The sequence below is a fragment of the Osmerus eperlanus genome, chromosome 11, assembly GCF_963692335.1.
Source record: "Osmerus eperlanus chromosome 11, fOsmEpe2.1, whole genome shotgun sequence".
Classification (NCBI taxonomy): Eukaryota; Metazoa; Chordata; class Actinopteri; order Osmeriformes; family Osmeridae; genus Osmerus; species Osmerus eperlanus.
This window is the reverse complement of record NC_085028.1, coordinates 15267544-15293262: the sequence shown is the minus strand read 5'-3', so window position 1 is coordinate 15293262 and position 25719 is coordinate 15267544. Positions and strand designations below refer to the sequence as shown.

Sequence of the window (25719 nt, the reverse complement as noted above, 5' to 3'; positions counted from 1 at the left end):
ATCGAACTGGCAACCTTCGGATTACTAGCCCGATTCCCTCGCCGCTCAGCCACCTGACTCCCTGTAGACAAAGGAAGACCAGTCAATGACTGTAGAATACTCAATGTTTTTTTGCCAAATACACGCAGTAGTAGACTAAACCAACAGCAACAATCACTTGTGATCAAATTCCATCTCCCAATTGGTCGCATGCTCATATAGCCTACGCTTCAACACAATATGCAGTCAGTGCATGGAGTGCGCCTGGTCGAGCAGTGTGGCAAATACATCATCCTGAAAATACCTGGTAAACCAACCTGACATAAAGGCAGAATATAGAATTGTTTTAAATATTTTTATACTAAACAAATGTAGAAGTATGGGTCATTTACTGATTTTATAGGGTATTTCACACTGTTCCTTAAGGTCTCCAAATAGGGTATGTAACATTGGTTGGGCTGAAAATGGCCCGGGTGCTGTTCTATGCGCCCTAATGCACCCTGTGAAATAGCACTGGAATAAAACGAGAGGTTTTCTCCTTTTTATGGTATGCTCATGAATATATAGATGAGCTGCGCGCTGATTGGTTGGTTTACAACGGTTGAAGCTACGGAGCAAAGACGCAACATGGCCAACAGCACTCACTGAAACATCGAAGGTGGAGACTTGAAATAAAAATGTGCAAATAAATCTATTGTGTCTACACAACACTGTTTTCAACAGATTGACTATGATAACGTTAGTTGTTTCCACTTCTGTTGTCGAAGCAAACGGGATCGACTTAGGTGGGTAACGTTACAGCGTAGCAACCAATATCGTGATCTGGTTGAGCCCCATCATTGCCAATAAACTAAATCATCACACTTTCTACCTATGCTAGATACAGGATACGTTAGCATTGCTTATAACTGTTAGCGACAACATCATACTACTTGCGGTTGTGATGAACATAAGGTCGGAACATCACCTCTTCTCAGCAACAGCTTCATAGCAAATCTTGCTTTACATTGTCCCAGGTTTTCAAAACTGTCCTCGGTGAAATGGTTCGAGCAAATTTGTAGGCTAATTGAGGGTCAATCTGCACTGGGATCTTCTCAAAGCATCACAGCCCATCGAGTGTTTGGTTCCTTAGGAAGACTCTGAAAAGTGTCAACATTCCCTGTACAGCCTGAAACACTGCAACCGTACTCCATTTTCAATATCCTTGAAACACTTTCTTCTTTGTAATTCTGTGGAAGTACACAGAACAGCGCACAGCACATTTTGGGCGTGACAAAGGTAGCTCTACAGACCAGAGCCAAAAAATGTGGAGCCACAACAAGGGAGCTGTTCGGGGCCTAGTTCTGGATGGTATATATCTGCCGCTGGCGCCCTCTGCTGACTGTTATGTGTAAGTGATTCAAACGAGTACGATTATTAAGTGTTCACACATTAGCGTGCAGGCTTATGTATGCAGCATGAGTAAATCACTTTTAGCTGACCAATTTAAACAGGATAGCCTAGGGCTATTTTACACAAACATTTTACATTTGGGTGGATCATAGGCGATTGCATCAAAAAGTAGCCTACATGTTTAAAACGCCATTGATTAGTTTATTAATGTACTTGGCTGCACCATGCCGCGACCCCACCTGTGACCTGTGTGGGCATGTTCATTTAGCCACTCCTCCAAACAGATTTGTACCCGATGTTATAGTGTCTCGTGTTTATAAACTTCCTGTGGGTAGACTTGGCTATGCGCTTGTCGCTTTATTTGGAAGTTTTTTTAATTTATTTTTTACAAAATGCTTGTTAGGTGAGGATTGTCTATAGCCTACATCAAAGCAGAGAAATCCAGTAAGTATGCTATTGGCTGTTCTTTTGGTTGCGTGAGTCGGCTAATACAGTTGGATTGGAGTGAAAGCACCAAATAATAATAATTGCTAATTGGGATACTGCGTCTCGACTATAATTTAGCTCATAACTGTAGGCCTACACATTCGGGATGTTTGTTGAGAAGAACATGTTACGCTAATCTTAAATATAGCCTATCACATTTTATTATTGGGGCTATAAACTACAGCTTTTGTTTAGGCTACAGTAGCCTACACTGCAACTTTAAACTTCAAGGAAGAAATAGACTACATTCATAAAGTCCTTGTTTAAATGTCTTTGTTGGTCGATCCAGGTAAAGTTGTAATTACTAGTATCACTTCGGGGATTTTTTTTCCTTTTGGGGGGGGGGGATAATTTTAAGATTGTGGCGCAAATTGTAGATGTGTTTCTCACCACCTTCGAATAATATGAAATTATCATGGATATCAACAAAAACAGCGACTTAAACGCACAGGCAGTTTACAAAAGGCTATGTAAATTTAACCAATTGGGTATACATTTGCGAAATGTGGTACTATTACAAATTAATCGATAGCCTACACGTAATATGAAAAGCGTAATTAAAGGAATTAATTATAGTTTTAGTAGTAATAAATTGTGAACATTTTAAATTCGAAGCATTGCACGTGTGTGCTTCTATTTTCCAAGTAGGCTTCGTTGACAGTGACCTCTTGGGAATGCTAATTTAGGCTACTGTGTGGATAATTAATCTCAGAGGACAACGAATAGATCCTTCTAAGAGAAACGCAATGATGTTCACCACCCGTGGCAATTCTTAACTAGGCTACAGATATTGGTAGTCACGCTTGTTGACATTGTTTAAAATAATGTGGGACATTTTATATCGAATGCATCTCTTAGGTGTAGTTTACACATAGGACAAACATCTAGCCCTATCCGTTGTCGTGTTTACTTCATCAAAGCAATTAAGTTATTTTTAGCTATCATATTTTAAGAGTTTTTTTCTTATTGAAATACACGACAAAAAAAATCAGTTTATCCGAAACGTATAGGCCAATAGATTATATCAAAATAGCCTTAACCCTTGTGCTGCCTTTGGGTCATGTGACCCGAAGGCAGCACAAGGGTTAAGGAAATACAAAATCAGGAAGCTGTGCAATGCATTCTTGACATGAATAGCTTGTGTAGCTGACTTTTTGTGTAATGCGGGCTGCAGTCCAAATGACTTTAAGACATTTTATATGGATATCCCATAGTAATGGTATCACCCATCTTCAACACAACATTACTTTTTGTGTAATCACAGGGAAATGCTCTTTCTCTCTTATAGGCACTTCAGAAAAAAAGACCACAGGAAGTGGTGTACATTTCCCTGAAGGGCTCCCCAGAAGCAGTTGTTACATTTTACTTTTTTGATGAGCAGTTTCATCTGCTGATCTACATTAGTTCCTCACATTCCTTTTCAAGAATGAGGTCTAGGATAAAACGCCATGGAGCCGTGGTAGCTATGGTCCTCCTCATCAGCTTTGTCTACTACTTCTCATACCACTATCCTGAGGTGACTCCGGACCACATGGCTATAGTAAAGGAGGATTCCGTCGATCCCACCACACAGGAGAATGACATCGCCACACCCATGCACCAGCAGGACAGAGAGACCCAAAAAACGGCCTTTGTTTCGACAACTTCTGCTGCCACGAATGTAGTGCCTCTGTTGGTCTCGGACAGCTTCAGGAAGGCAGTTGTTCAGAACACGGCCTTCTGGAACCGTAAATTGATGCGCTTCATAAAGCAGCTCGACAACGGGGATTACTCAGCAGAGAAATCCAAACTCAGTTGGTCGAATTGTAGAGAAACGAATGAAGAACTGCTGAAAACAAACATGCACGACTTCAGCACTTATCCAGATCTGCACAAAGACTTCTTGTACGGCATGGACTGCAGAGATCCAGCCATGATGATCAATCAGCCAGACAAGTGCAGTGGCGATAAGGAGAAAGTGGACGACCTCCTAATACTTTTCGCCATCAAATCCACTCCAAAGAACTTTGAGCAGAGACAGGTGGTGAGGCAGACGTGGGGGCAGGAGGGCAGGTATGAAGGTGGGGTGAGGCTACGCATCGTGTTCCTCCTGGGTTCCTCCGCCCGGGACGATCCCGACCTCGGGCAGCTGATATCGTTTGAGGCGAATCACTTCCGAGATGTGCTCCAATGGGATTTTCATGAGTCCTTTTTCAATTTGACCCTCAAAGAGCATGTGTTTTACAGGTGGGCCATAGAACACTGTCCGGGAGTTTCCTTTGTTTTCAAAGGGGATGATGACGTTTTTGTCAATAGACAAGCTATTTTCCACTACCTGAAGTCTTTGTCGCCTGAACAGACCTCCAAGCTCTACGTGGGGCAGATTATTAGCTCAGCCACTCCCTTGCACGATCCTCAAAGCAAATACTACATACCTTTGACCTTCTACGATGGGCCCTACCCTCCCTACGCTGGAGGTGGAGGGTTTCTCTTCTCCGGCAGCCTGATCCAGCCCCTCTATAGTATCTCGCAGCTGATCCCTCTGTTCCCTATCGATGACGTCTACACCGGCATGAGTTTCCAGGCCATCGGGATCACGCCAACGGAACACAAAGGCTTCAGGACTTTTGACATTCAGGAGCAAGATAGGGAGAATCTGTGTATCCACAAGAACCTGCTTCTGGTACACAAGCGTTCTCCACAGCAGATGATGAAGCTATGGAGGGGCGTGAACAGCCCTCTGCTAACATGCTGAAGTAACCCAGGGATACAGACCCAATTTTTGGCAAATAAACAGCATACAGGGAGAGAGAGGTATAGTATACAGGGAGAGAGAGGAGGACATTTAAAGGTTCTATGGGTTGAGAATTTGTTAGTAGTTTTGGTTAGTTTGGGGTTGTGTTTTGGATAGTTTTGGTCTTAATGAATAGCATGCAATAACCATTAACCTTGTGGGCAATATAGTTGTAATTATAGATTTAGTTGTAATTATAGATTTTCTTCCACATTTAGAAAACGTGTCTTGAAAGTAAAACTTCAGTTTCTTTTTGTCATGGAATTTTATTCATGTTTTCAGATGAACTCAATTTAAAAGCTATCACAAAACAAACATGCTTAACTTGACAGGCAGTGTACAATTACCTCATGTTTTTCAAAGAGTTGACTGAGAAATGGCACACAGACACCGTCTGGTGTGAAGAAGGGTTGTCAAGAACTGGTGAGTCACGCAGTCTGCTCGATGACCATTTAATGTCACAACAAATGACTGTTTTACATTTGAAAAGTCAATGTATGAACCTCTACCTAAATTACAAGAACACCTTTCTAATTTACTGCTTTGCATTAGGCTCAGATGTAGTCAGAAAGGTAATTGATTCGACAAACTTGAAACATTTTAGAAACCACTGGCAGATTCTCTAAGGCACAAAAGCCAGAGGCCTCTAATAGAGTACATAAAAACAATAATTCAGTTCACTTCCTCATTTTTGCTGAATACAGAGCATGGAAAATTCAAACTATAATGTTATGCATAAACTAATATACCAACAACCTCTCACTCCCATATCTGGTCTGTACAGCTGGCCCATCTGAGGGTTATTACTTTTCGAACACGTCGAGGGGGTAGTGCTCCTTGTATTGGTGCACGTGCCTCCACATGGCCTCCTTCTGCTTGTTCAGGATGGGGGTCATCTCCTCGTACACGTCCGAGAAAAGCAGGTCGGGGTGAGGTTTCAGACGCTTCTCCGCCTTCTCAAAGGCCTCCATCACCATCTTGCGGGACTGCTTCCTCCAGCTCCGCTCGTCCTCCTCGCTCCACCAGCTGTGGGCGTTCATGTAGTGTCTCAGGCGGGAGATGGGATGGTCCTGCTTGTCCCAGTAATTCACCTCATCCACAGAGCGGTAGGCTGAGCTGTCGTCACTGGTGCTGTGGTGACCAATTCTGGGAAAAAGAAACGAAAAGGGAACTACAGAGTAAGTGACAAAACCGGTTAAACTGATTGTTGGGCGTTAGACAATGACAATGAGAGAGTGCTTTAGATTAGGGGTGGGGGAAAAAATCGAATCACATTTCAATCGCGATTCAGTCTTCTAGCGATTCACAAATGTAAAAACCCTTTTTTTTTTTATGTTATTTAGTTTTTATTTAAAAAAAACCCGGATTAAAAATTAAAAAAAATTGTGAATTGATTTTTAATCGATTTGTGACCCCAAGAATCAAATCGTGAGGTACCAAAAGATTCCCACCCCTACTTCAGATGATTTAGTTATGTTCTACTGTGAACACTTAACTGTAATCCAAGGTTAATAGACATGTGACAGCTGACCTGTATGTCATGGCCTCAATGAGGAACGGCTGGTTCTCTGCCACAGCTCTGCGACGGGCTTCTTTTGTTGCATTGTACACGGCAAAGACATCATTGCCATCTACACGGATGGACATCATGCCATATCCTGGGCCACGAGCAGCTGAAGGAGGAAGACAAGTGGTGCTTTTTCAACTTTTATTCCCGGCATCCCACACAGCCAATACAAACCTGGCCCACATTTGGAAAAACTGTGACGCTCCTTACCTATCCCGTCCCCTCTGTACTGCTCGTTGGTAGGGGTAGAGATGGCATATCCATTGTTGCGACAGAAGAATATGAGAGGGCATTCCAGAGTGGCAGAGAAGTTGAACCCGGCATGGGCATCTCCCTCGCTAGCGGCTCCCTCTCCAAAGTAGCAGATGACCGCACGGTTTGAATTCTCCCTCTTGGCTGCATACGCAGCCCCAGCAGCTAAATGACACAAGACGGGACGACACACAAGGGGTTAGCAGCTAAGCTTTCCATGGCCGGAAGGTGGCAATGAATCCTGGACCTGAGATAAGAGTTTCACCTTGAGGAATCTGCGTGGCCAGAGGAGAAGAGATGGTGACGAAGTTCAGGTCCTTGCTACCGTAGTGGACAGGCATCTGCCGGCCCTTGCCGAGGTCATCAGCGTTGGCATAACACTGTGCCATGAACATGTCCAGTGGGAATCCGCGGTACATAAGTACTCCTAGGCACCAACAAACAAAACAGTATTCACAGGCTGACATATTGACTGAATTTAACTTAACTTGTAGTTTACCCAATTTTCATTTCTACCTTTTATACTATTTTCAGTATTGATCTAAATTATATAGATATTAATTTTACTCAGGCTTCTTCATGCAATATTCCTCAAAATAAACATGTTGAGATATCTAATTTTACTATTACAGAGAAGCATTTTGAATTCTGACCACCATAACCAAATATTTCAATACGTTTAGTTATTTAGCAGACGCTCTTCTCCAGTACAGGGACATTCCCCCCCGAGCCAAGGACACAACTTCATTTTTGCACAGCCAGGAATCTAACCGGTAACCTTCTGATTAATAGCCCGATTCCCTAACTGCTCAGCCATCTGACTCATATACTCCAATACTCACCAGCTTCCCTGTACTGGCCAAAGACCAGGTCGTTAGGGTCCAAAGCAGCAGCACTGCCAATGTGGGTCCCCTCCTCTCCATAGTTCGTCATGTAGAAGGAAATTCGACCCTGAAATAATAACAATCTTAATAATCTCCTCTCTAAAATGGCTTTTAGCACCTTTCAGTCATTCACAGGTAAGGATCCTAGACACCTACCTGCCTCTGAGATTCATACAGAATGCGGTCCATTGTGTTGAGCAGAGTCATTTTCTGATAAAAGTTCAAAACTGTTTCCTTGGAGAGCTGATGTGAGAAGGAGGAGGGGTATACAATCATTAAATGAATAATGAATATTATTTTTATGTATTCTGTAAACAGTTCCATTTGGAATTAGAAACAATGTGTTCAAAATAGGTACATTCAACACAAAATGTAATTTTATCTCGCGTTGTAAATATACATAGGAATGCAGCCTCCTGCAGTAGCCTGTCATAACACTTTAGATAATCGGGTTTTCACACCTGTGGGTCTTCAGACGGATTAATGATCTGCCCGGCCCTGTCCATCACCCTGTAAATCGGGATTCCAGAGATAACATTGGGTTGGATGAACTCCAGGTGTTCAATAAAGTCTGCTGAAGCTCCCGGAAACTGTGGCTTCTCTGTGGTTGAGTCAAAAGGTTGTTGGTGTTGGACTTCCTGATGGATAAAAGCCATGTGTTCACATGATTCACCAGTATAGTTTCTTATTGACGACAATGATCGACTTGATAAAGTTTCTCTACGTGTTTTGTACTGTGTTCTCCAGTGTCAGGGCACGAGTTCCTGTGCCTGCTATGCAAAATTTTCGTAGATTTCATGTTTGAGTAGCTGGCGGTCTAAAGTGATGCCTGACTGGCTTTCCACACCCCTGCCACTGCCCAATCAGGATGCGAGAAATAACAGGCACGCGACCTGGCTAGCTAACATGTAGATATGCAAACACATTTGTTTAAAACAAAACACACCGGTTGAAGGTTAAATACTAAAGCGGAATGCCAACACTATACTACAACGCAGTTGGCCAGTAGGCCTATAGGAAGTGACAGTTTGTATTTCCTTACCAAGCCACTAGCTCATCTGACTGTGTTACTTCTCTGCACAACTTCTGAAACAACTCGAGATGAGAATGTCAAAATATTTGACTCATATTTCGACATTCTCCATTACAACAACTGCATTTTTCACACTTACATTGACTCTGAACGCTCTCTGCTGTAAAAGCCTTGATGTTTTCAATCCAGGTTTTGGGCGAATTGCACGAAAACAGACACCATACATATTATTTATGCATCTTAAGGTCGCCATCTTCACTGTTGTGCGCTGGTGAAGCTAGGCTAGCAGTGCTAATTTGGCGTGCACAAGCGAAGCCAAGGACAGTGAATCGAGTCGATCAAAATATCGGACCTACTCTCAGTATCATTTAAGCACAGACTGTCCCTTGATCAGGTGACAGCGAGAGAACCTACACCTAAACCGTGCACAAAGCTAGATAATCTATGTATTTTTTAAAGACTAAGAAAAATACGGGGATCAAAATCGGTCTGGAATTAGATGAAACGCGTCATGATTGCGCGCTCAGATGGTTGACAACAAAGAGTATGCACGTCACACGCATGCGACAAGCTTTGCACGATGGAGGGTTGTACAATTCCGTGTCTCATGCTTAGGGAATTTGGCTGCGAACAAAGTTTATTATCGCGACCGGATGGCTCTTCCTCGTTTGTCCAAGGTATTTTTTTTATATCGAAACAGCAAGTAACAACATTATGAAATGTAGCTACATTAATGTAACCATCATGTTTAGCGTGGCTGAGCGCACCCACCTACTGCTAGGTGGGGGTGGGGGTGGTGGGGGGGGGGGGTGTTCCTGGATATCATAAGTTTGTTGACTTACTATTTAGCTATAATGGGTATTTATGTCTCCGTGTGTCTTTCCAAAGGGGATTCTAGTGTGTTAGCAGGGGTGTACGGACCAGCAGAGGTGAAAATCAGCAAGGAGATCTACGACAGAGCAACTTTGGAGGTAGTAATACGACCCAAAGTAGGACTACCAAGTGAGTACAGAGAAGTTATTGCTTTAAAGAAACCATATTTAAAACTAACCATATTTAAGACTAAACCTAGTCCCTAATAAACCCCTAACAGCAGTAATCCCATACAGAAGTTTGCCCCTTACCCTTTTTGTTATTTTACATTTTACCACAAGGTGGTAGTATAACTCTGCCAAAATCTGAAAAACCAAGCTAACCGCTGTGTCTGATAATAATCTCTCTCACAATCTGTACGCTTGTTTTAGGTGTAATGGAGCGAGCACGAGAGCAGTGTGTGCGAGAAACTTGTGAGGCATCTTTACTCTCGACTCTTCATCCTCGTTCCTCTCTCACACTCGTCCTTCAAGTCGTTCACGATGATGGCTCGGTATCCTTTAGTCAAACGTAATTCGTGGTTGAAACAACGTAATTGTATAGATCTGTACACTCAAGGATGGGTACAAGCGACTTTGCAATATCAACACCAGCACCTTGGAGAACTATAAGTTATCTTAGGCCGCACCTACGCGGTCTCTTGTGTCCCAAGGCCTCTGGACTTGTTATAGTTTCTCCTCCTTATCCAGCCCTCAGCTGTTGTCATGCTTCTTGAATGCTGCCTGCATGGCCCTGATGGATGCAGGACTGCCAATGAGCTGCCTTTTTTGTGGAGTGACCTGTGCTATCGACACAGAGGGTCAGATCATTACTGACCCCACATCAGCTCAGGAGAAGGTTAACATAACTACAGAGATAATAAAAACGTTACTCTTTTATTTTGATCACCCTTTGCTCCCAGTGTTTTAAAATGATTCCAAAATAATGTTTCATTTTTTTTGCACCCCCAGTCTGTAAAATCTTTAATGTTAAGATGTTTTGAACATGCTGTTTTGATTGCACACTCCCCCCCATCTAGGAAAGTCGAGCTTTGTTGACATTTGCTATTGACAGCACAGAGCACAGAGTGATGATGTCATCAACCAAGGGATCTTTTTCAGTCCATGAGGTAAAAAAACGTATTATTGACACGTAGGGGTGTAACAATATATCGTGGAACAATATATCGCAATACAACATTTTTACAATATGTATCGTAGAGTTATGGCAATATTTTTACAATATGATGTCCGTTTGATCCTATTGGTTGAGCTACCAGCGCGTGACCTACTCTGCACCTGGGTCATGCGTGCATTTACATAAATCGCTTGAACTGAGTGAACTAAATTGTATGTACAACAAAGAAAATTATTGCAAATGTTTTGGAAAAAATCTGTTAGTGAATTTGTTTCATAAAAAATGTTGTTCAAAATATCGTGATACGTATTGTATCGTACACCCAGTATTGTGATACTTATCGAACCGTGAGCTGAGTTTATCGTTACACCCCTATTGACACGTCATGACATGTTCCTGTCATGGCCATTAGTTACATTGTCTTCCAACCTTTATAGGCCAACTATAGAATGTGTTTTTGAGGCACTAGTTCTGTGTTGCTCTTGACTCAACTAACACAAATTACCTTAGTGTCTCATGACCAGTCAGTTTTTCTTGTGATGATGAGACACAATTAAATGGTCATGGACCTCTGTCTTTTCACAGCTTCAGCAGTGCATAGCAGCCAGCCAGAAAACCTCAGAGAAGATCTTCCAGTTCTACAGAGATTCTGTCAGGCAACGATATTCCAAAACCATTTAACAGAGAAGCTGTTCCCATTTTTTTCTGTCATGTCAGACAAACATATCTTTAAATAAAATATTCAGTCCTTTTTGATTCATCCGATTAAAATAGCACCACCCGCACATCTGTTAATCAAGGACAACAAAGTAACGTTTCATCAAGTGCATTTATTGTATTCATTTAATTCTTGTTTTTGGTATATTTACACTTAATTACACATGGGTGTGAAAACAAGGAGTAAATGTACACCAGATACCAGGGGATTCTCTTAGCTTTAACCTCTGACCTCAGTTGACTCCTTAGTGCAGGGAACAGAGTTATTTTTATATAGCATGGGCATTTTTATAATTGTTAACCAGTGTATACACAGTTTCAAGTATACTAAAAAGAAACTGACTGGGTGTTGACACAATTGCTTGGGATTGTCAGACCTAAGGCCTGTTCCATAAAGCATGATTACCGAATACGCCAGGTTTAATGTCAGGGAAAGTAACTGACACAAACTTGGTTTATCCGGTAAACTTGTTTCATGGAACAGGCCCCTTTTCAAAGATGCTTTAGGCTGCATAGTGTAGTCACGTTGTGAAAGATGTAGTCTGCGTGATTTTGAAGTGCTTGAATCAAATCTAATTGGTTGATATTCAGTCAACTCTGTCTTGGTACAACGCTGATGTTCTGAAACCCTAAAATATTTGCTTTGAATTTTAGAACTTGTGACTAACTGTAATTGCTATAAAACTATATATCTACTTAGAAAATGTCAGTACTTTTATTTTGACAGTCTGTGTTGTTTGCTTTTCATCAAACAGCACTCGCTTTATGGCACATTGGACACGTAATACTGAACTGAAAACCAGAGAAGGGTTTGTTGGTATCATTGATGTTTATCCAAACCAAGGAAAGGAAATTGACACCTGGAAAAGACTAAACAGGGCTAAGTGCAAATTCACCCATGCAGATGTGCCGTGTCTGTAAGGAAAATAAACCAATACATGCTTTTTTTGGAGGGGGTGGGAGGACATATGCACAGGAAATGTCAGTGGCATTTCAGTGAGAACAAAAACAGGTCACCTTTTAGACACTATGTTTTTTGTAAGTTTTTTTGGTAAAAGTTTTTTTTACATAAAGTAAGGACAAGTAATGACATCCTCTGAGAATAGAGTATGGTGCTGTAGTGTTGGCATATGCATGAGTAAATGGTTGTTTTTGAACATTTCACTCCAGACCAGGAGGGGGGGGTACCAGATAACTGTTATTGTCAGCCGTGCATCATGGATTGTGGTCCTCTAAGTGGCTGTGTACTGAAAGGGGAGACGGAAGGTCTATATTTGGGGTGCAGGGAATGGAATCCTAGTGGAGAAGCTTCTCTTGATGGAGTGACTCATTCTAGGATCTCCAGAGTTCTGTCTGCTGTGCTGCAACTTCAACCACCACTCAAGTCCCTTTCAGCCCTGCGCCATTCTCAGACTTTTCCATCAGATGTCGTTTTCAGCTTGCTTCTTCCCACAGTCCTGTTACAGTTTTTACCAAGTCAATTCTTTTATGATATATATATTTTTTAACCCTCCAGTTTTTTTAAATGTTCCTTTTCCTTCTGTTTGGCACATTATTCAGTTTGTACTTTATTCAGAGACACTCAAGGGAGAAGTCAGAGGAGCTGGCTGATAGGTTGGTCTGCTGAAGCAGTGATTCTCTATGGGTGTCCTTCTTTGGGTCCCAGACTGAAGTCTATTAGGATTGGCTCCTCCTGTGTCCTTATCATGACCTTCACACACATCTACCGGAGTCCATCATTGTCACCCTCCATGACCGTTAGACTCAGCCACACCCAGGCAGACGGGAAATTCTGGTGGGCAGACTCTGGTCTGTCTAAATAAACTGCTGAATTAGTCCTAGGTTGTCATGGTCTATGATGATATTTACATTGCCACACAATCATCTTATCTACTGGTTTATATGCTGAGTTCCACAGAATTTGTGATGTTGACTAGTTTCTCTAACACAATCCAGTATCCAGGTTTTATGTCTTATTATCCGGACTCTCCACGTCAGGGTAAGTTGTCCGCACAGGGTAAAGTGGTGAAGGGTGTGATTGTAGTATACCGTGTACCCAGGAGAGTGGTGGTATGTGCCAGAAATGGTTGGTGTATGTATGGAAATGTGTGTGTGTGGTGTTGTGTGTGTGGTCTGTTTGTGTCTGGGATTATAGATATCCTGGTTTTACGGTGGTTTTCCAGACAGGTAGGAGATGAGAGCAGCAATGGCACAGATGTACGTGATGATCCCGAAGACGATGGACAGCACGGAGAGCCACAGAGCCTGGCGCGAGGCGGCACTCGCCCCCTGGAAATCCCCCTCGGCCGACGCCTTGTTAGTCTGAGGAAAGAACGACAGAGCAGATTGTTGGCTCAGACGAAAGGAAGGGGGGAAAAAAGAGCAGTGCAAAAATGTCCGTCCATCAGTCTTTGTCCTCCTCTCCCCTCAGTCTGTCTTTGTCCAATCACATCGCTCGGTTCACACGCTTGACCTACGAGGGGTTCCATCTCTGAGTCACTCCTACTACTTCTCCCTCGTTTATCATTCTCTTCCTCCTTCCCTCCCTTTATTCCCGGACCGTCTTTCACGGTGACCCCTATTTTCGATAGCGCTCAACACTATTGGAAATCTATCATCCGGTCCTGCTTGTTATGACTCAAATTAAACCTTAATGAAGGTCATTGATCGGAGCACAAGGCCTTGGTCTCTGCCAGGTAACTTTGTTCTGAAATGCTAAATAAAGCTGAGGCCCAGACCGATTCCCACGGTAGGATCAGACACTAAGAAGCGGGTAAAAGATGAGCATGTCTGTTACTACAGATTCATGGTGGTAATGTGTTTTTCTCAAGATTAACTGCATTACGTTTTTCTTCCTTAATTTTGGGGGGTATAAGTATGTATATTTGCTTTGTTGTCCTTGTGGTGTGGTATGTATTAAGGGTTATATAGATGAAAACGACCATGTTATTGGACAACTATGTAATATCTTCTTGACCAATATAAACCTGTTTTGGCCGATCCACAAATAAACATCTGCAGTTCCATTTAGCATAATTGTACTATTGACTGTACAAATGTAAAAAAAAAAAACCTGTACAATTCTAAATGTATTCTTGTCTGGAGCAAAGCTAAAATGGACTAGCCTGCGGTTTCCTGGGTCAACAGTAGGCCGCCACTAGGGTGAGGTAGGGTCAAGGTTAGGTAAACTGGTCTTAGGGTGTGTGGTGGTGTGTTACCTTCTGGGACAGGTAGAAAGCAGCGATGCCCAGGGGCCAGAAACAGCAGAGCATGGAGAAGAAGGCCAGGCCCAGGTAGTCCTGAGGGATCATCAGGGGAAAGTTGCTATCGCTGTCTGTGTCACTGAAGTCCTCGCTGGATGAGTCCTGGGGGGTCATGGATATGATCATTCAACTCCTGGCGAATCCAGGACTGTTTTGCTGCTTGGACTCAAATGTATGTCATTGTCATCATTCCTACTGGTTGACTTCATAAACAATGTCCGTTTATGCTGTACTGGCAAAAGCATCAATGTTCCATTTCACCTGATTTGTTTGTACTGAAAGGTCAGCATGCTTCAGTCTTGTTTAAACAGATAAACCGACATTTTGCTGAAAGAGTAAATTATGTATTTTTGGTGAACAATGTTTACATGTCTTCTAGAAGAAAAATAACGCTTTGCTGGTGCTTGTAAGACAATGTGACTGAATGGGGTTATCATGAATGTGCACCCACCAGCTATGCTGCTTGCCTGAGGCTCTATGTGACTCAGTCGTTTACAAAAGTCTACATATTCAATCTGGCTTCTTCTCTCTGACCCCGTCTTATTGTTTTCCTTGTTTTACTTCCAGCACAAAAATAATCAGTTTTATTTTCAGCAGATGTGCTGTTTGAATAATTCATAGCTTTTTGTTGCTCGCCCCCCCCCCCCCCCCCCCGTCCCCCCGTCCCTGAAGGTTTTTCTTTGTCTGCTTCAAAGATATGACAAAAAGACAGGGCACAAGAGGGTAACTCCTAACCAGCTGTCACTTGTAATAATCTGAAGGCCTAGTGTCCCAGCGTGCTCTGCTTGTGTTCCTGTGACGTTGTATTTCGTCTCTTTCAATCAGATCAAATGTTGTCAGATGTTTCATAAAATCGATCTGTTTTGTTAAATGAAGGTTGCGAGTGGAGGGGGGGGGGGGGAGGAGTATCCCAAGACAGCTCTCTGAGGATGGTGGGGTGGAAGGGGTGGGGCACCTGCAGCCAGAAACAGGCTCATGTCACGCACACAGGACAGACCTGAGATTGTCCCTCCTGCTCTAACCCTGTCGATTGGTCTCCTTCCGTTCTGTTCCCAGGAGAGCTTGTTGAGTAGGAAGCCTAATGGCCGTGCCTCCCTGCTGTACCTGGACTTCGGATGTGAAACTAAGGAGACGGAGAGCTTGTTTGTGTTTCTGCGTAGGGGATCAGAGTCAGGTTGCATTCCCACAGGTCAGTGCCTCAGCCTCGGCCACTGTCAGAAGCACTGCCAGTGCCTCCAATGTGCTTGACAAGATTTTGTTTGAAGTGGTTTTGGATTTGACCTTTTGGTGAAAAACTCAGATGTCGTGTTAAATACACACTGACAGAAGCAGCTCGTTCCTTTAATGAATTGTGATGTGTGTGTCTGTGTGCGCGTGACAGGAAAAATATGCAGTTGGACCTTACACTTTTATTGATGAGAGATGTACCTTGAAACAACTGCTCAGCGAATAACAGCACAAGATGATTCAGTCACACTAAATGAGTGATCTAAGTGACATAGGGGAGAGCATCTAACCTTGAGTCCTTAGCTATTTCTACATTTCACTCAAGGGTCACTGATGTGTGAAATAGACCTGGCACTCGTCACAGTAGTGGTGTCATTACCAGTACACCAGCCGGCACAGCGCCTTATGTCATTTCACCTTTCCGACAGAGTGCTTTCCACTGTTGCTGACTGCAAACCTCTCTCGTACTTTTCACAAGTTCCACTCCAATTCCCCCCCGCGATTCTAGACTCATCTTTATAAACCGGGTATCTTTGGAGTGTTGACAGAGACCACGTCAGCAGGAGAGACACTCCGCTTGGAGAGAGCAGCAGAGCCTGTGACCTGGCGGTGACTCACCCTGCCTCCCCCCCCCCCCCCCCCCCGCTCTGAGCATCAACAGCAGCAGCAGGAGGGCGGGATCTAGACTACAAAGGGAATTGACCCAGCTGTCCTGTTGTCCTGCTGGCTGTTCAGCTTTTGTTTACGTGTTTACATGGGCATTTTTTTTTGGGGGGGGGGGGGGGGGGGGGGAATTGCTCTGTTCTGTTGTGCCTGTTGGACATTTGGAAGGAGAGTGTGTGTGTGTGTGTGTGTTGGTGCGCGGAGGTCCTTACCTCAAAGTCAGGCAGCAGGTCGTCCTCGTCCTCCAGGCTGTACGCCACGCTGTGGCTGTCCTGCTCCTCCCCCTGCAGCTTCCTCTCCAGGGAGGAGCCGGGATGGACGTCCACGAAGGTGGTCTCCAGGTACTCCTTCCTGTGCAGCGCCAGGGAGTCAGGGTGACCCCAGATGGGGGCAGGGGAGTACATGGACTCCAGCGTGCGGGGCAGCGAGCACGGGTCCAGTAACTGCTGCTGAGGGGGGCCGCTGCAGTAACTCCTCCAGGCCAGCGGGGGGAAGGCCTTGTCCTCCTCACACCTCACCAAGATGCCCTTGAACAGGGAGCCAGACGGGCCGCCAGCGTGCTTGGGGCTCTCCCGTAGGAGAGGGTGCTCCAGCTCGTCTTGACTCTCCATCTCTCTCTGTGACCGGCGGCCGGACAGGAGACCGCCTCGTCCACAGTCAGCAATCCAGAAATCAATTCCCCCAGAGCCCTTTCCCAGAAGTGCGTTCCCCCGGATTTAAGCGAAAGCGGCTGCTTTGCTGGCTTTAGTACAGTGATAATCCATCTTTAATCCAATTCTTTAATTTGACTCCTATTATAGGCCTTGTTCTCAGACCTGAAGACACATGCTGCAACCATGGCATAATGAAAGTGACCAGCTCCGCCAGGCTTAGCCAGGTTTCCACTCTGCTCTGCTCTGCTGTGCTCTGCTCTGCGTGTTATGCTGAGGTCGCGATGGGAGATTTAAGCTCTTGAGGCTCTCCTGCAGATTCTCCTTTCCTCACATGTCAGAAGCTATTTGTTCCAGGCCGTGATGGCTTATGGCTGGGTCCTTGTCTCCCATTTCGTATGATTGAGTGTGTCTATGTTCATGAATATGCTAATGTTCTTTCTCTCACATGGGTTCCAGATATGTCAATTCCGAAGATGGAGTGCCCTGATTAATATGGGACAGAAGCTGTGGAAAATGATTTTAAGTTTGGGTTCCCGTCAAGCAAACTGTCTGTACCAATTGAGGATCAAGCATGCATCCTGACATAGTATCACCAATGGTCCGAACAATTTTTTCATTTCAAAGATAAAACTTGTTTGGATGGATTGATAAATAGCAACTCGGTAGTTCAGTAACCATTGTGGAGAGACATAATTGTGAATCTTGCGTTTTCATGCAGCTTGCTGTCAATTTGTCTCCGTGTTCTCATCAGCAGTCAGATAACGCAGCACAACAAGGCCCTAAACAAACCGAAGAAAGAGGATTGAAGAAACTCAGTCAGATAAACGGAAGAAAATGTCGACACTGTTTTCAACTCACAACAGACTTGAATTAGGAGTTTAGGCGCATATTTTTAGGTGATCTAAAACTGCAACAAGGCTCCAGGCATCCAACGAGGGATTACAGGGGTGTACAGGTCCATCTCCGCCAGTCTGTGAGCGTATCCGTTGTTCGCTCGTTGCTGAGGGAAGTGATAATAAAGAAATCGGTGTCCTCCACTATTGATTTATGTGTGCTCTGAGTTTGCTGCTCGCGACAGGAGCGCTCCTGAGGGACTATGTATTTTTAATGCGCCCCGTGTGCCGTGAGAGGTTTTCATTCAGGACAGGCGTTAAGTTGGGCGGTGCAGTGTCCTGTGGCCCGCCTCACTTTCCTCCACCGACCCGCTGCAGTGCTGCTGCCAAAAGAAAAACAAGGTCACACATAACATCGAGTCTCCTCAGCGTCATCCTGCCTTAGTGGCACATCGCTTACACATACACATGCACACAAACTCAGACACACACACACACACACAGACATGACACACACACTCACATACACATACTAACAGGGTCATGCGCATGACAAGTGCTCTCAGGAAAAGGGTACCTGTCCAAATACATCTAACCATGTCCACTCTGCCTCAGGGAGAACATTTTTCAAAACAAAACTTTTGTATATTTAGCTCATGTCCAGCCTTCTGCCTTTGTATGATTTCATTTGTTTTCTTGTCCCAGCTTTTCACAGGCAAAAGCCTGCAGTGACTACTGTCGTGGAAATTTGGAATACAGTTATAATGTGTGTGTTTCATATATGAGGAATGTGTTTTAAAGTTGGTTAAGAAGAGTCAACTCCATTTGGTAGAGATGCCATTTGCAGTTTATGACACCTGGGGAGGATGAGACAGCTGGTCTGGAGACAATGTGGATTCAACTGTATTGTTATTGTGATCTGAGGGAGCAGTTTAAGGAGTAGCGTCACACATATGTGATTCTGAACATTCCAACCGACTATTTTCCGATAGACAAAAACTATATGACAAACGCTATAGTATGGCTTCAAAATTTACAATTAGGAGGCTAACAAGTAACACTAGCAGGTAGTAGCATTGCTACGAGTATTATGCTAGGTTGCTAGGTAACGGAAGCTAACTAAAACTAGCTAGCTTCCGTTTTGGAAAAATAACTCACTCCTTAAAAGGTTAACTGATCAGGCTGCTCTGACCCTTCCTGTTGCAATGGGTGGGGTTTAATTAAATACTTGTTTGAAGTTGCCCACACAAAGGACAGTTGACCATTTGACTGGTGAACTCCTGTGGTTTTACTATCTACTGGTTTGGGGAGAGATGCCACATGAAAGAACTGTGGGAACTTGGTATGGAGTCAAACTGTCACTGAGCAGTGCTGACCAATCAACAGAGTTCAGAGGAACCATTTGATCTAAAGTTTATATAATGTAGGGTTTTGGGGTTGTTCTTCATCACTCTGGCGAACGACCTGTGGCTAGCACCTCCTTCGTTATGACTGATCACAAAGTACTTTGTTAATTCATGATTTGTACAAGCAAAATAAATTTATTGTAACCGCCATCTCTTACTATTCAAATTTACACAGTGCCACTAGAATTTTGCCACCACACTACCTGAACAGTGGACGAGAGTTCGTCCTCAGACCAGGGGATCTGACCTGGCTTCCAGGCATTCGATTTGCCTCCTACACTCTTAGTCTGCTGCCGTGATTCAGGAAGAGGCCTGTTCATGACGCTGTCAGAGGGGTGCTGAGTCACCGTGAAACCCCAAAGGAGACACCGCTGCTCAGCTGCTCAGTTCAACATGCAACATTGTCCTTATACAGTCCCTTAGGTGTTAGGTTAAGGACTCAATTTTCACTCATGGTCAGACCCAAATGGAACCAAAATGTCATCAGTCTTAAAGTTTTGGATGTAGTTTTTTTTTCCCCTGAAACTGATTTGTACTGAATTCCTTCATGACAACATGCTGCCATTTGTCCAGCTGTAGAGTCACGTGATGGTGTTCTTATAAAACAAACGTTAAGCTAATTCAGTTGGAAGTGAGGACTTTCCCCGGGCAGTGTGTCTTCTGCCAAACCTCAGCTTCTCGTGGTCTCACTTACATTACTCAGGGCTGCTTGGTTTTTCAGTCAATACTTATACAACCCCAACTTTTCATCATGCTTTATAATCACTGTAATATTTTGAGAAGCTTCTGGATAGTTTCGCAAATGTTGACAGTTTAACTTTGAGTGACAGTTTATTCGGCCTCCTTGTCAGGAATCTATTCTTACTTTTTAGATTTTGGAGGATTTTGACTTTTTGGAGGATAAAGTGATTGTAGTGCAGAAATGCGCTGAGAGAAGGTTCTAAAGAAAATCCGCAAGCCTTCAGGCAACAGCGGGGAAGCAAAGAGAGGTAGTCTGGATGTGACAGTTTAAGTCAGAATAACACGGCTGTCTTTGAATTATTTAGACACTGTATGCAACTGAGACGAACGCTGACTAATCCACGGTAAGTGACTCAGATGGTTTAATTGCAACAATAGAACTGATCAAAACAATTACTTGAAAGACCTAATCAATTGGAATTAATGTATTTTCTTTCACTCAAATCTAAATTTAAAACGCTTTCCAATGCAGCAGTCTGCCCAGCACTGACTGAGGAAAATGCTGCTGATGTTGGCGAGGAAGCTGCTGTGCTGTTACATTAAAACAAGAACACATATTGTATATTTAGTTCTCTGTGTTGGCTAATCAGTAAGAATTCCTTCTGCTGTACACAAAGTGCCTCAATGCATTGAATCTAGTGTGTTGTCGTACCACGCTCCGATGCACAGCTCGGAGACTAATTTCTGGCTGCGCGCTGGTAGTGTGCTGAGGGCTGCTGTCCTCTCTATTATTGCTTTGCTGTGCCTCCTGTCCACCTCCCCCTTCCTCGCCCTTCATCTCATGCCTTCCTCCCTCCTCCTCCCTCCTCCTCCCTCCTCCTCCTCCCTCCTCCTCCCTCCTTCTCCTTCCTCCTCCCTCCTCCTCCCTCCTCCTCCCTTATGGAAGGACAGTCCTGCTAATACTGAAAAGGCCCAGTGATCATTCAAGAGCACGCTCTCTGACTCCAGCGGCATCTCTGACCGTGAGTGGCTTCCTTGGTTCACACATACGCACCCATCCACACATCAAAGCACCACATCCCACGCACACACACACACATTCTCCCATCCCACGCACACACACACACATTCTCCCATCCCACGCACACACACACACATTCTCCCATCCCACGCACACACACACACATTCTCCCATCCCACGCACACACACACACATTCTCCCACCCCACGCACACACACAAACATTCTCCCATCCCACGCACACACACATTCTCCCATCCCACGCACACACACATTCTCCCATCCCACGCACACACACATTCTCCCATCCCACGCACACACACACACATTCTCCCATCCCACGCACACGCTCACACACATGCAAACAAGCAGGGGCAAACATTGCCACGTGTGTGTGCACACACACAAAGAAACACATGCACACACGCATGTACACCCCCCCGCCCCCCCCCCCCCAAAGATTGTTTTCAGGAGGGATGCACTCAGCTTTATTGCGGCCCCCTCCCCCCTGCCTTGCCACCATAAAAACACCTCTGTCAGCTGTATTATAAGCCGCCTCCCTCTCTGATTCTGCACACACATAAAACATCCAGTCAGGTGCAGGGAAGACTGCAAGGACGGCGCCGCAAATCACCACAACGCTTTTACACTGGCTCCTCTCCCTCCCCGTCTCTCCCCGCTTCCCCCTCTCCTTCTGTTTCATCCCTCCCTCTCTCTCTCTCTCTCTCTCTCTCTCTCTCTCTCTCTCTCTCTCTCTCTCTCTCTCTCTCTCTCTCTCTCTCTCTCTCTCTCTCTCTCTCTCTCTCTGTCTGTCTCTCTCTCTCTCTCTCTCTCTCTCTCTCTCTCTCTCTCTCTCTCTCTGTCTGTCTGTCTCTCTCTCTCTCTCTCTCTCTCTCTCTCTCTCTCTCTGTCTCTCTCTGTCTCTCTCCCTCTCTCTCTCCCTCTCTCTCTCTCTCTCTCTCTCTCTCTCTCTCTCTCTCTCTCTACTTCGTCTTGCCTTTTATTTGACTCCTCGACTCCTCCATCACTCACTTTTCTCTCTCACCCCTTCATCTGTCTTTCAGCTCCAACTGCTCTTTTTTTTAAACTTCCATTACAATGACGAGTTCTTGACGTTACAAAAGGAAGATGATGTTCTCGAATGAATATCCTGTACGTTTCTCCAGCACACAGAGAGACTCGCCTGCCCTCACGCTCACACACGTGCACTCTCTCACACACACACACAAACACACACACATACACAATCAAGTACACACACATACACACATCCATCCTCCCTCCCTCACACACACACCGACACACGCGCACACGAAAATACACACACAAACACCCACCCACGCTCAGTAGAAGAAGTAATTACAGTAATTTATCAGAGTAGACGAAGCTTGGAGCCTCGCACACAGAGAGAACATTCTGTACAAGCAACGATACTGTGGTCCAGTCGTACGTGGGGTGGTGGGGGGGGGGGGTGCAGGTGGGGGGTGCGAGTTTGGGGAGGTTGCGGGGGTGGGGTGCAATAAATGTCCCCAAGCTTCAATAAAAGACATGATGTATAATACTGATGGAGGGCTGATGAGAGCACAAGCAGAGGGGGCTGAATAGCTAAATGTGACCTGCGTAGAAACTGCGATACATGTATTGATTTCACATGCCCTTATCCCATTTGAATGAGCCATACATTGGACTGGATGTGCAGGGAGGGGGTGCGGGGATGGATAAGATACTGCAGGAAAAAAAGACTGTGTGTGCTGCATAGCTCTGAATCCCACTGCAAAACCACGTTCCTATGGAAACACATTCAGTGAAGAATTGTGTATTCACAGCAGGATAAATGAACCAGAAGCTAATTTACCATTTCAACGTTCCACTGCTTTACTGGATAACTTATGACTTCATAATTCCAGAACAGCCCTTTCTGCCTTCCAGTGGAGATCTCCGCTGTCACATTAGCAGAGCAGAGAGGATGTGTCATTCCTCCTGAATTCCAGTCTAATACAACAAAATGGTCACGATACAGAATGGATGTTTTTTCTTTCTCAGTAAATCCCCAGTGCTGGACGTGTGAATGAGGTGATGAGCTTATTGCTGTAATCAGGCCTCTGTGCAGCCCACTCTAGGCTGTACACACACACACACACACACACACATGATTAAAGCTAGACTGTGCCAGTGCACGTGTGTGTGTGTGTGTGTGTGTACATTGAGCATGTTCTGATGTACTTACTGTGGCCATTTGAACGCATCATGCTAATGAGATCAGGGGTTTGAGATTTACTTTGTTCTTTCTGTGAAGCAGAGAGAGAAAAGGGGGCATATGGTGCAGAAGTGTTCTGTGTGTGTGTGTGTGTACCATGTGTGTGTACATGTTTATGTGCTGTGTGTGTGTGTGTGTGCGTGTACCATGTGCGTGTACATGTTTACGTGCTGTATGTGTGTGTGTACCCTGTGCGTGTACATGTTTATGTGCTGTGTGTGTGTGTGTACCATGTGTGTGTACATATTTATGTGCTGTGTGTGTGTGTGTGTACTGTGTGTGCTAGTTGCGCTTCAATGCTCTGTTCCCTTGCAGCTGCTGTGCTTGTGTTTGGGACATTCCTCTAAGCATGTGTGTGTGTGTACAAATTGTGTGCATGAATTAAATTTTGCTTTCAGCCTGAAAACAGGGGAATAGAGTCAGTGGCGTGCAGTCTGTAAGAGACAATTATTATGGACATTGTAGATGTACTGAACACAGCGTATGAAATGTTTTCTGCTCTTGTTAATGAACACATGCAGGTTTGTAGTTTTTAACCTACTGGTAATTTACTTCCTGCATGGTGGAAGGTATAAACACGTGATATGCATGCGTGTGTGTTTGTGTGTGTCTGTGAGCACGCATGTGTGTGCATATCTATGTTCACTCGTCTGAATATTTGCATTAGTGTGTGTGTGTGCTGGTTATCTCTCACAGGTATCAACATGAGTGCTCACATATTACACATCCTCTTCATCATCCTTCCTCTTCCACAGGGGTGTTAGTAGACAGCTGCTAATTGGCTGTGACCTACATGTAGCAGAAGGACCCCTCCTTCCATCCAGCAGTTGGACTCAGACAGCCACAGCAGGTGCACAGAGCGGGGGTGGGTCTGTGGGGGTGTGGGTGTGGTGGTGGTGGTGGGGGGGCTGGACAAAACGTTTGGGTTTTCTTCCAAGACAGATCAAACTGCACGCTTTGTTGGGCGATGTTCCTCTTTACGGAGGAAACCTCTCGTTGTGTTCCACACGCCATTGCCTGCGAAGGCATCACAACTCAATGCCAACGTGTGATGATGATAGAATTGTGCATCTGTGATGGTTCACGGAAGGACGATGGCAAGATTACTGTTCTGTATGTGATGGAAATGACCCAGAGGCTACTGAAAACAAGCCATGGGTCTGTTTATCTCACAGGGATCAGGGGCCGTGCTCTGAGGATAGTCCCCCCTGCTCTGGGAAGTGAAACACGCCGTGGAAACTTACTGTACTGCAATCAACCACATGCTGACCTGATCATTAATTAAGCTGAACTCCAAATGGACAGTTTTAAATGAAAGACTTCATTTAAAAAAGAAGATTCTTCAAAGAAGAATCATAACACACGGTGAAGGTAATGTTTCTCATCAGGAGATTATGATTAAAGATCTGTTCTCCCATAGGTGTTTTCACAGCTTTAAACACCTAGCTGTGTCATTGCCTCAGACCGGGGCTGTCCAGGATACTCCTAACCCACACAACACATACAACCACATTGAACAGCTGTGGGTGGGAAATGACATATTCTTCAGACAGAAGTCTTCAGCGCAAGCAAGCCCACGCAGAACAATTTCACGCCAAGCTAATGACGTTCTGGATTTTCAAACTCAATTCTTTCCAATCCAGTGCCATTCAGGATCAAATGGAAACACAATCTCTCTTTATCTCTCTCTTTCTCTCTGTGTGTCTCTCTTCCTGCTTCAGGTGTTCTTACCTGCCTCTGTGGCGGTTCCTCTGTGGGTCCTGCTCCACTCGATGTCCCCCTGGTCTGATGGAGGAGCAGAGGGGGGCTGAGGGCTGGAGAGCTGTATCTCAGCGTGTCAGTTTCAACCATCCAAGACTGTGTTTCAGCCGCAGAGCCAGGCTGAGAGGCCACTCATCTTAGAGTGGGCATGTGCAGTTCAGGGAAACGTATAGGCATGTGGTCCCCGTGTGTGTATGTGTGTGTGTGTGTCAGAAAGACAGAGATAGAGAGTATGAGACAGAGAGAGAGAGAGAGAGAGAGAGAGAGAGAGAGAGAGAGAGAGAGAGAGAGAGAGAGAGAGAGTAAGGATGCGATCGTTAAGTGTGGATGAGTGTGTGAGTCAGAGTGGACGTCCTATTTCGGTTTGGTCGAAACGGAAAGAGGTGTCTTCCCTAGCCCTGTGTTCCCACGTGTGACGAGGTGCGTGCGTTTTCCTAGAAACTCCCCAGTCCTCGTGAGACGTCAGCCCCTCTCAGTGGTCTCTGGTTCAGTCTTTGTCCCCTTCCCCTTGAGCAGGTGTCGTTTAATCCATGCACGGCGGTGTATTTATACCACCGAGGCTGTCTCAAGTTTCTTCTTCAAGACTCAGCCTTTTCAGCGACTTTCAAACTAGAGTGCAGCAGCTCTCCATCTCTCTCTTTTGTGTGTGCTCCTCTTTCTCTTCCTCTCCCTCCTCCTCCGCCTTGCTCTATCTCTCCCCCTCCCTCTCTCTCTCCTTTTGCCTTTTCTCATCTTTGCCACCTTATCAGGATTGCATCGCAGGGTCCTAGAGCCTGTTGGAGCGCGAGCGCTGCACGTGCTTCCGGGCGGCTGTATGTTGATGGGAGCGGCTGTATGTTGATGGGAGCGGCTGTATGTTGATGGGAGCGGCTGAGCCTCTGGT

General features: G+C 44.9%; 4 protein-coding genes across 6 annotated transcripts; 2 read left to right on the top strand and 2 right to left on the bottom strand.

The window, feature by feature from the left end:
- The first annotated feature begins 1680 nt into the window (after positions 1–1680).
- b3gnt2l (UDP-GlcNAc:betaGal beta-1,3-N-acetylglucosaminyltransferase 2, like) lies at positions 1681–5249 on the top strand. The gene is made up of 2 exons (XM_062472423.1): positions 1681–1815; positions 3146–5249. Exon 2 carries the CDS (start codon positions 3284–3286, stop codon positions 4589–4591), a length of 1308 nt encoding a protein of 435 aa, XP_062328407.1. The 5' UTR covers positions 1681–1815; positions 3146–3283; the 3' UTR covers positions 4592–5249.
- Positions 5066–8855, bottom strand: bckdha (branched chain keto acid dehydrogenase E1 subunit alpha). Its single transcript, XM_062472420.1, has 8 exons — positions 8506–8855; positions 7795–7971; positions 7490–7576; positions 7292–7400; positions 6715–6876; positions 6408–6614; positions 6162–6303; positions 5066–5776 (listed from the first exon to the last, which is right to left on the bottom strand). The coding sequence occupies exons 1-8, from the start codon at positions 8617–8619 to the stop codon at positions 5434–5436; spliced, it is 1341 nt and encodes a 446-aa protein (XP_062328404.1). The 5' UTR covers positions 8620–8855; the 3' UTR covers positions 5066–5433.
- Positions 7255–11131, top strand: exosc5 (exosome component 5). Of its 2 annotated transcripts, none has more exons than XM_062472429.1 (6): positions 7255–7468; positions 9255–9368; positions 9611–9732; positions 9936–10076; positions 10258–10347; positions 10941–11131. In XM_062472429.1, exons 1-6 carry the CDS (start codon positions 7438–7440, stop codon positions 11034–11036), a joined length of 594 nt encoding a protein of 197 aa, XP_062328413.1. In that variant the 5' UTR covers positions 7255–7437; the 3' UTR covers positions 11037–11131. The 2 variants fall into 2 exon arrangements, with proteins under 2 accessions (XP_062328413.1, XP_062328412.1); XM_062472428.1 differs by lacking the exon at positions 7255–7468 and adding an exon at positions 8885–9043.
- A 1469-nt stretch (positions 11132–12600) lies between these two features.
- Positions 12601–25030, bottom strand: tmem91 (transmembrane protein 91). 2 transcript variants are annotated; one of them, XM_062472426.1, is made up of 4 exons: positions 24807–25030; positions 16438–18094; positions 14291–14437; positions 12601–13394 (listed from the first exon to the last, which is right to left on the bottom strand). In XM_062472426.1, the coding sequence occupies exons 2-4, from the start codon at positions 16834–16836 to the stop codon at positions 13239–13241; spliced, it is 702 nt and encodes a 233-aa protein (XP_062328410.1). In that variant the 5' UTR covers positions 16837–18094; positions 24807–25030; the 3' UTR covers positions 12601–13238. The 2 variants fall into 2 exon arrangements, with proteins under 2 accessions (XP_062328410.1, XP_062328411.1); XM_062472427.1 differs by having other exon boundaries at positions 16438–18091.
- Between the last annotated feature and the right edge of the window lie 689 nt (positions 25031–25719).

Excerpts from the sequence above, each read along its gene's own strand:
- b3gnt2l (XM_062472423.1), top strand. The coding sequence starts at position 3,284 with ATGAGGTCTAGGATAAAACGCCATGGAGCCGTGGTAGCTATGGTCCTC.
- bckdha (XM_062472420.1), bottom strand. The coding sequence starts at position 8,619 with ATGGCGACCTTAAGATGCATAAATAATATGTATGGTGTCTGTTTTCGT. Across the intron at positions 7,401-7,489 it reads TGTATGAATCTCAGAGGCAG|GGTCGAATTTCCTTCTACAT; the intron begins GTAGGTGTCTAG and ends TTATTATTTCAG. Across the intron at positions 6,877-7,291 it reads TGGCCAGTACAGGGAAGCTG|GAGTACTTATGTACCGCGGA; the intron begins GTGAGTATTGGA and ends GTTGGTGCCTAG.
- exosc5 (XM_062472428.1), top strand. The coding sequence starts at position 8,947 with ATGGAGGGTTGTACAATTCCGTGTCTCATGCTTAGGGAATTTGGCTGC. Across the intron at positions 9,733-9,935 it reads TCGTTCACGATGATGGCTCG|CTGTTGTCATGCTTCTTGAA; the intron begins GTATCCTTTAGT and ends TCCAGCCCTCAG. Across the intron at positions 10,077-10,257 it reads CCACATCAGCTCAGGAGAAG|GAAAGTCGAGCTTTGTTGAC; the intron begins GTTAACATAACT and ends CCCCCCATCTAG.
- tmem91 (XM_062472426.1), bottom strand. The coding sequence starts at position 16,836 with ATGGAGAGTCAAGACGAGCTGGAGCACCCTCTCCTACGGGAGAGCCCC. Across the intron at positions 14,438-16,437 it reads ACCTGCTGCCTGACTTTGAG|GACTCATCCAGCGAGGACTT; the intron begins GTAAGGACCTCC and ends ATGACCCCCCAG. Across the intron at positions 13,395-14,290 it reads CTTTCTACCTGTCCCAGAAG|ACTAACAAGGCGTCGGCCGA; the intron begins GTAACACACCAC and ends TTCTTTCCTCAG.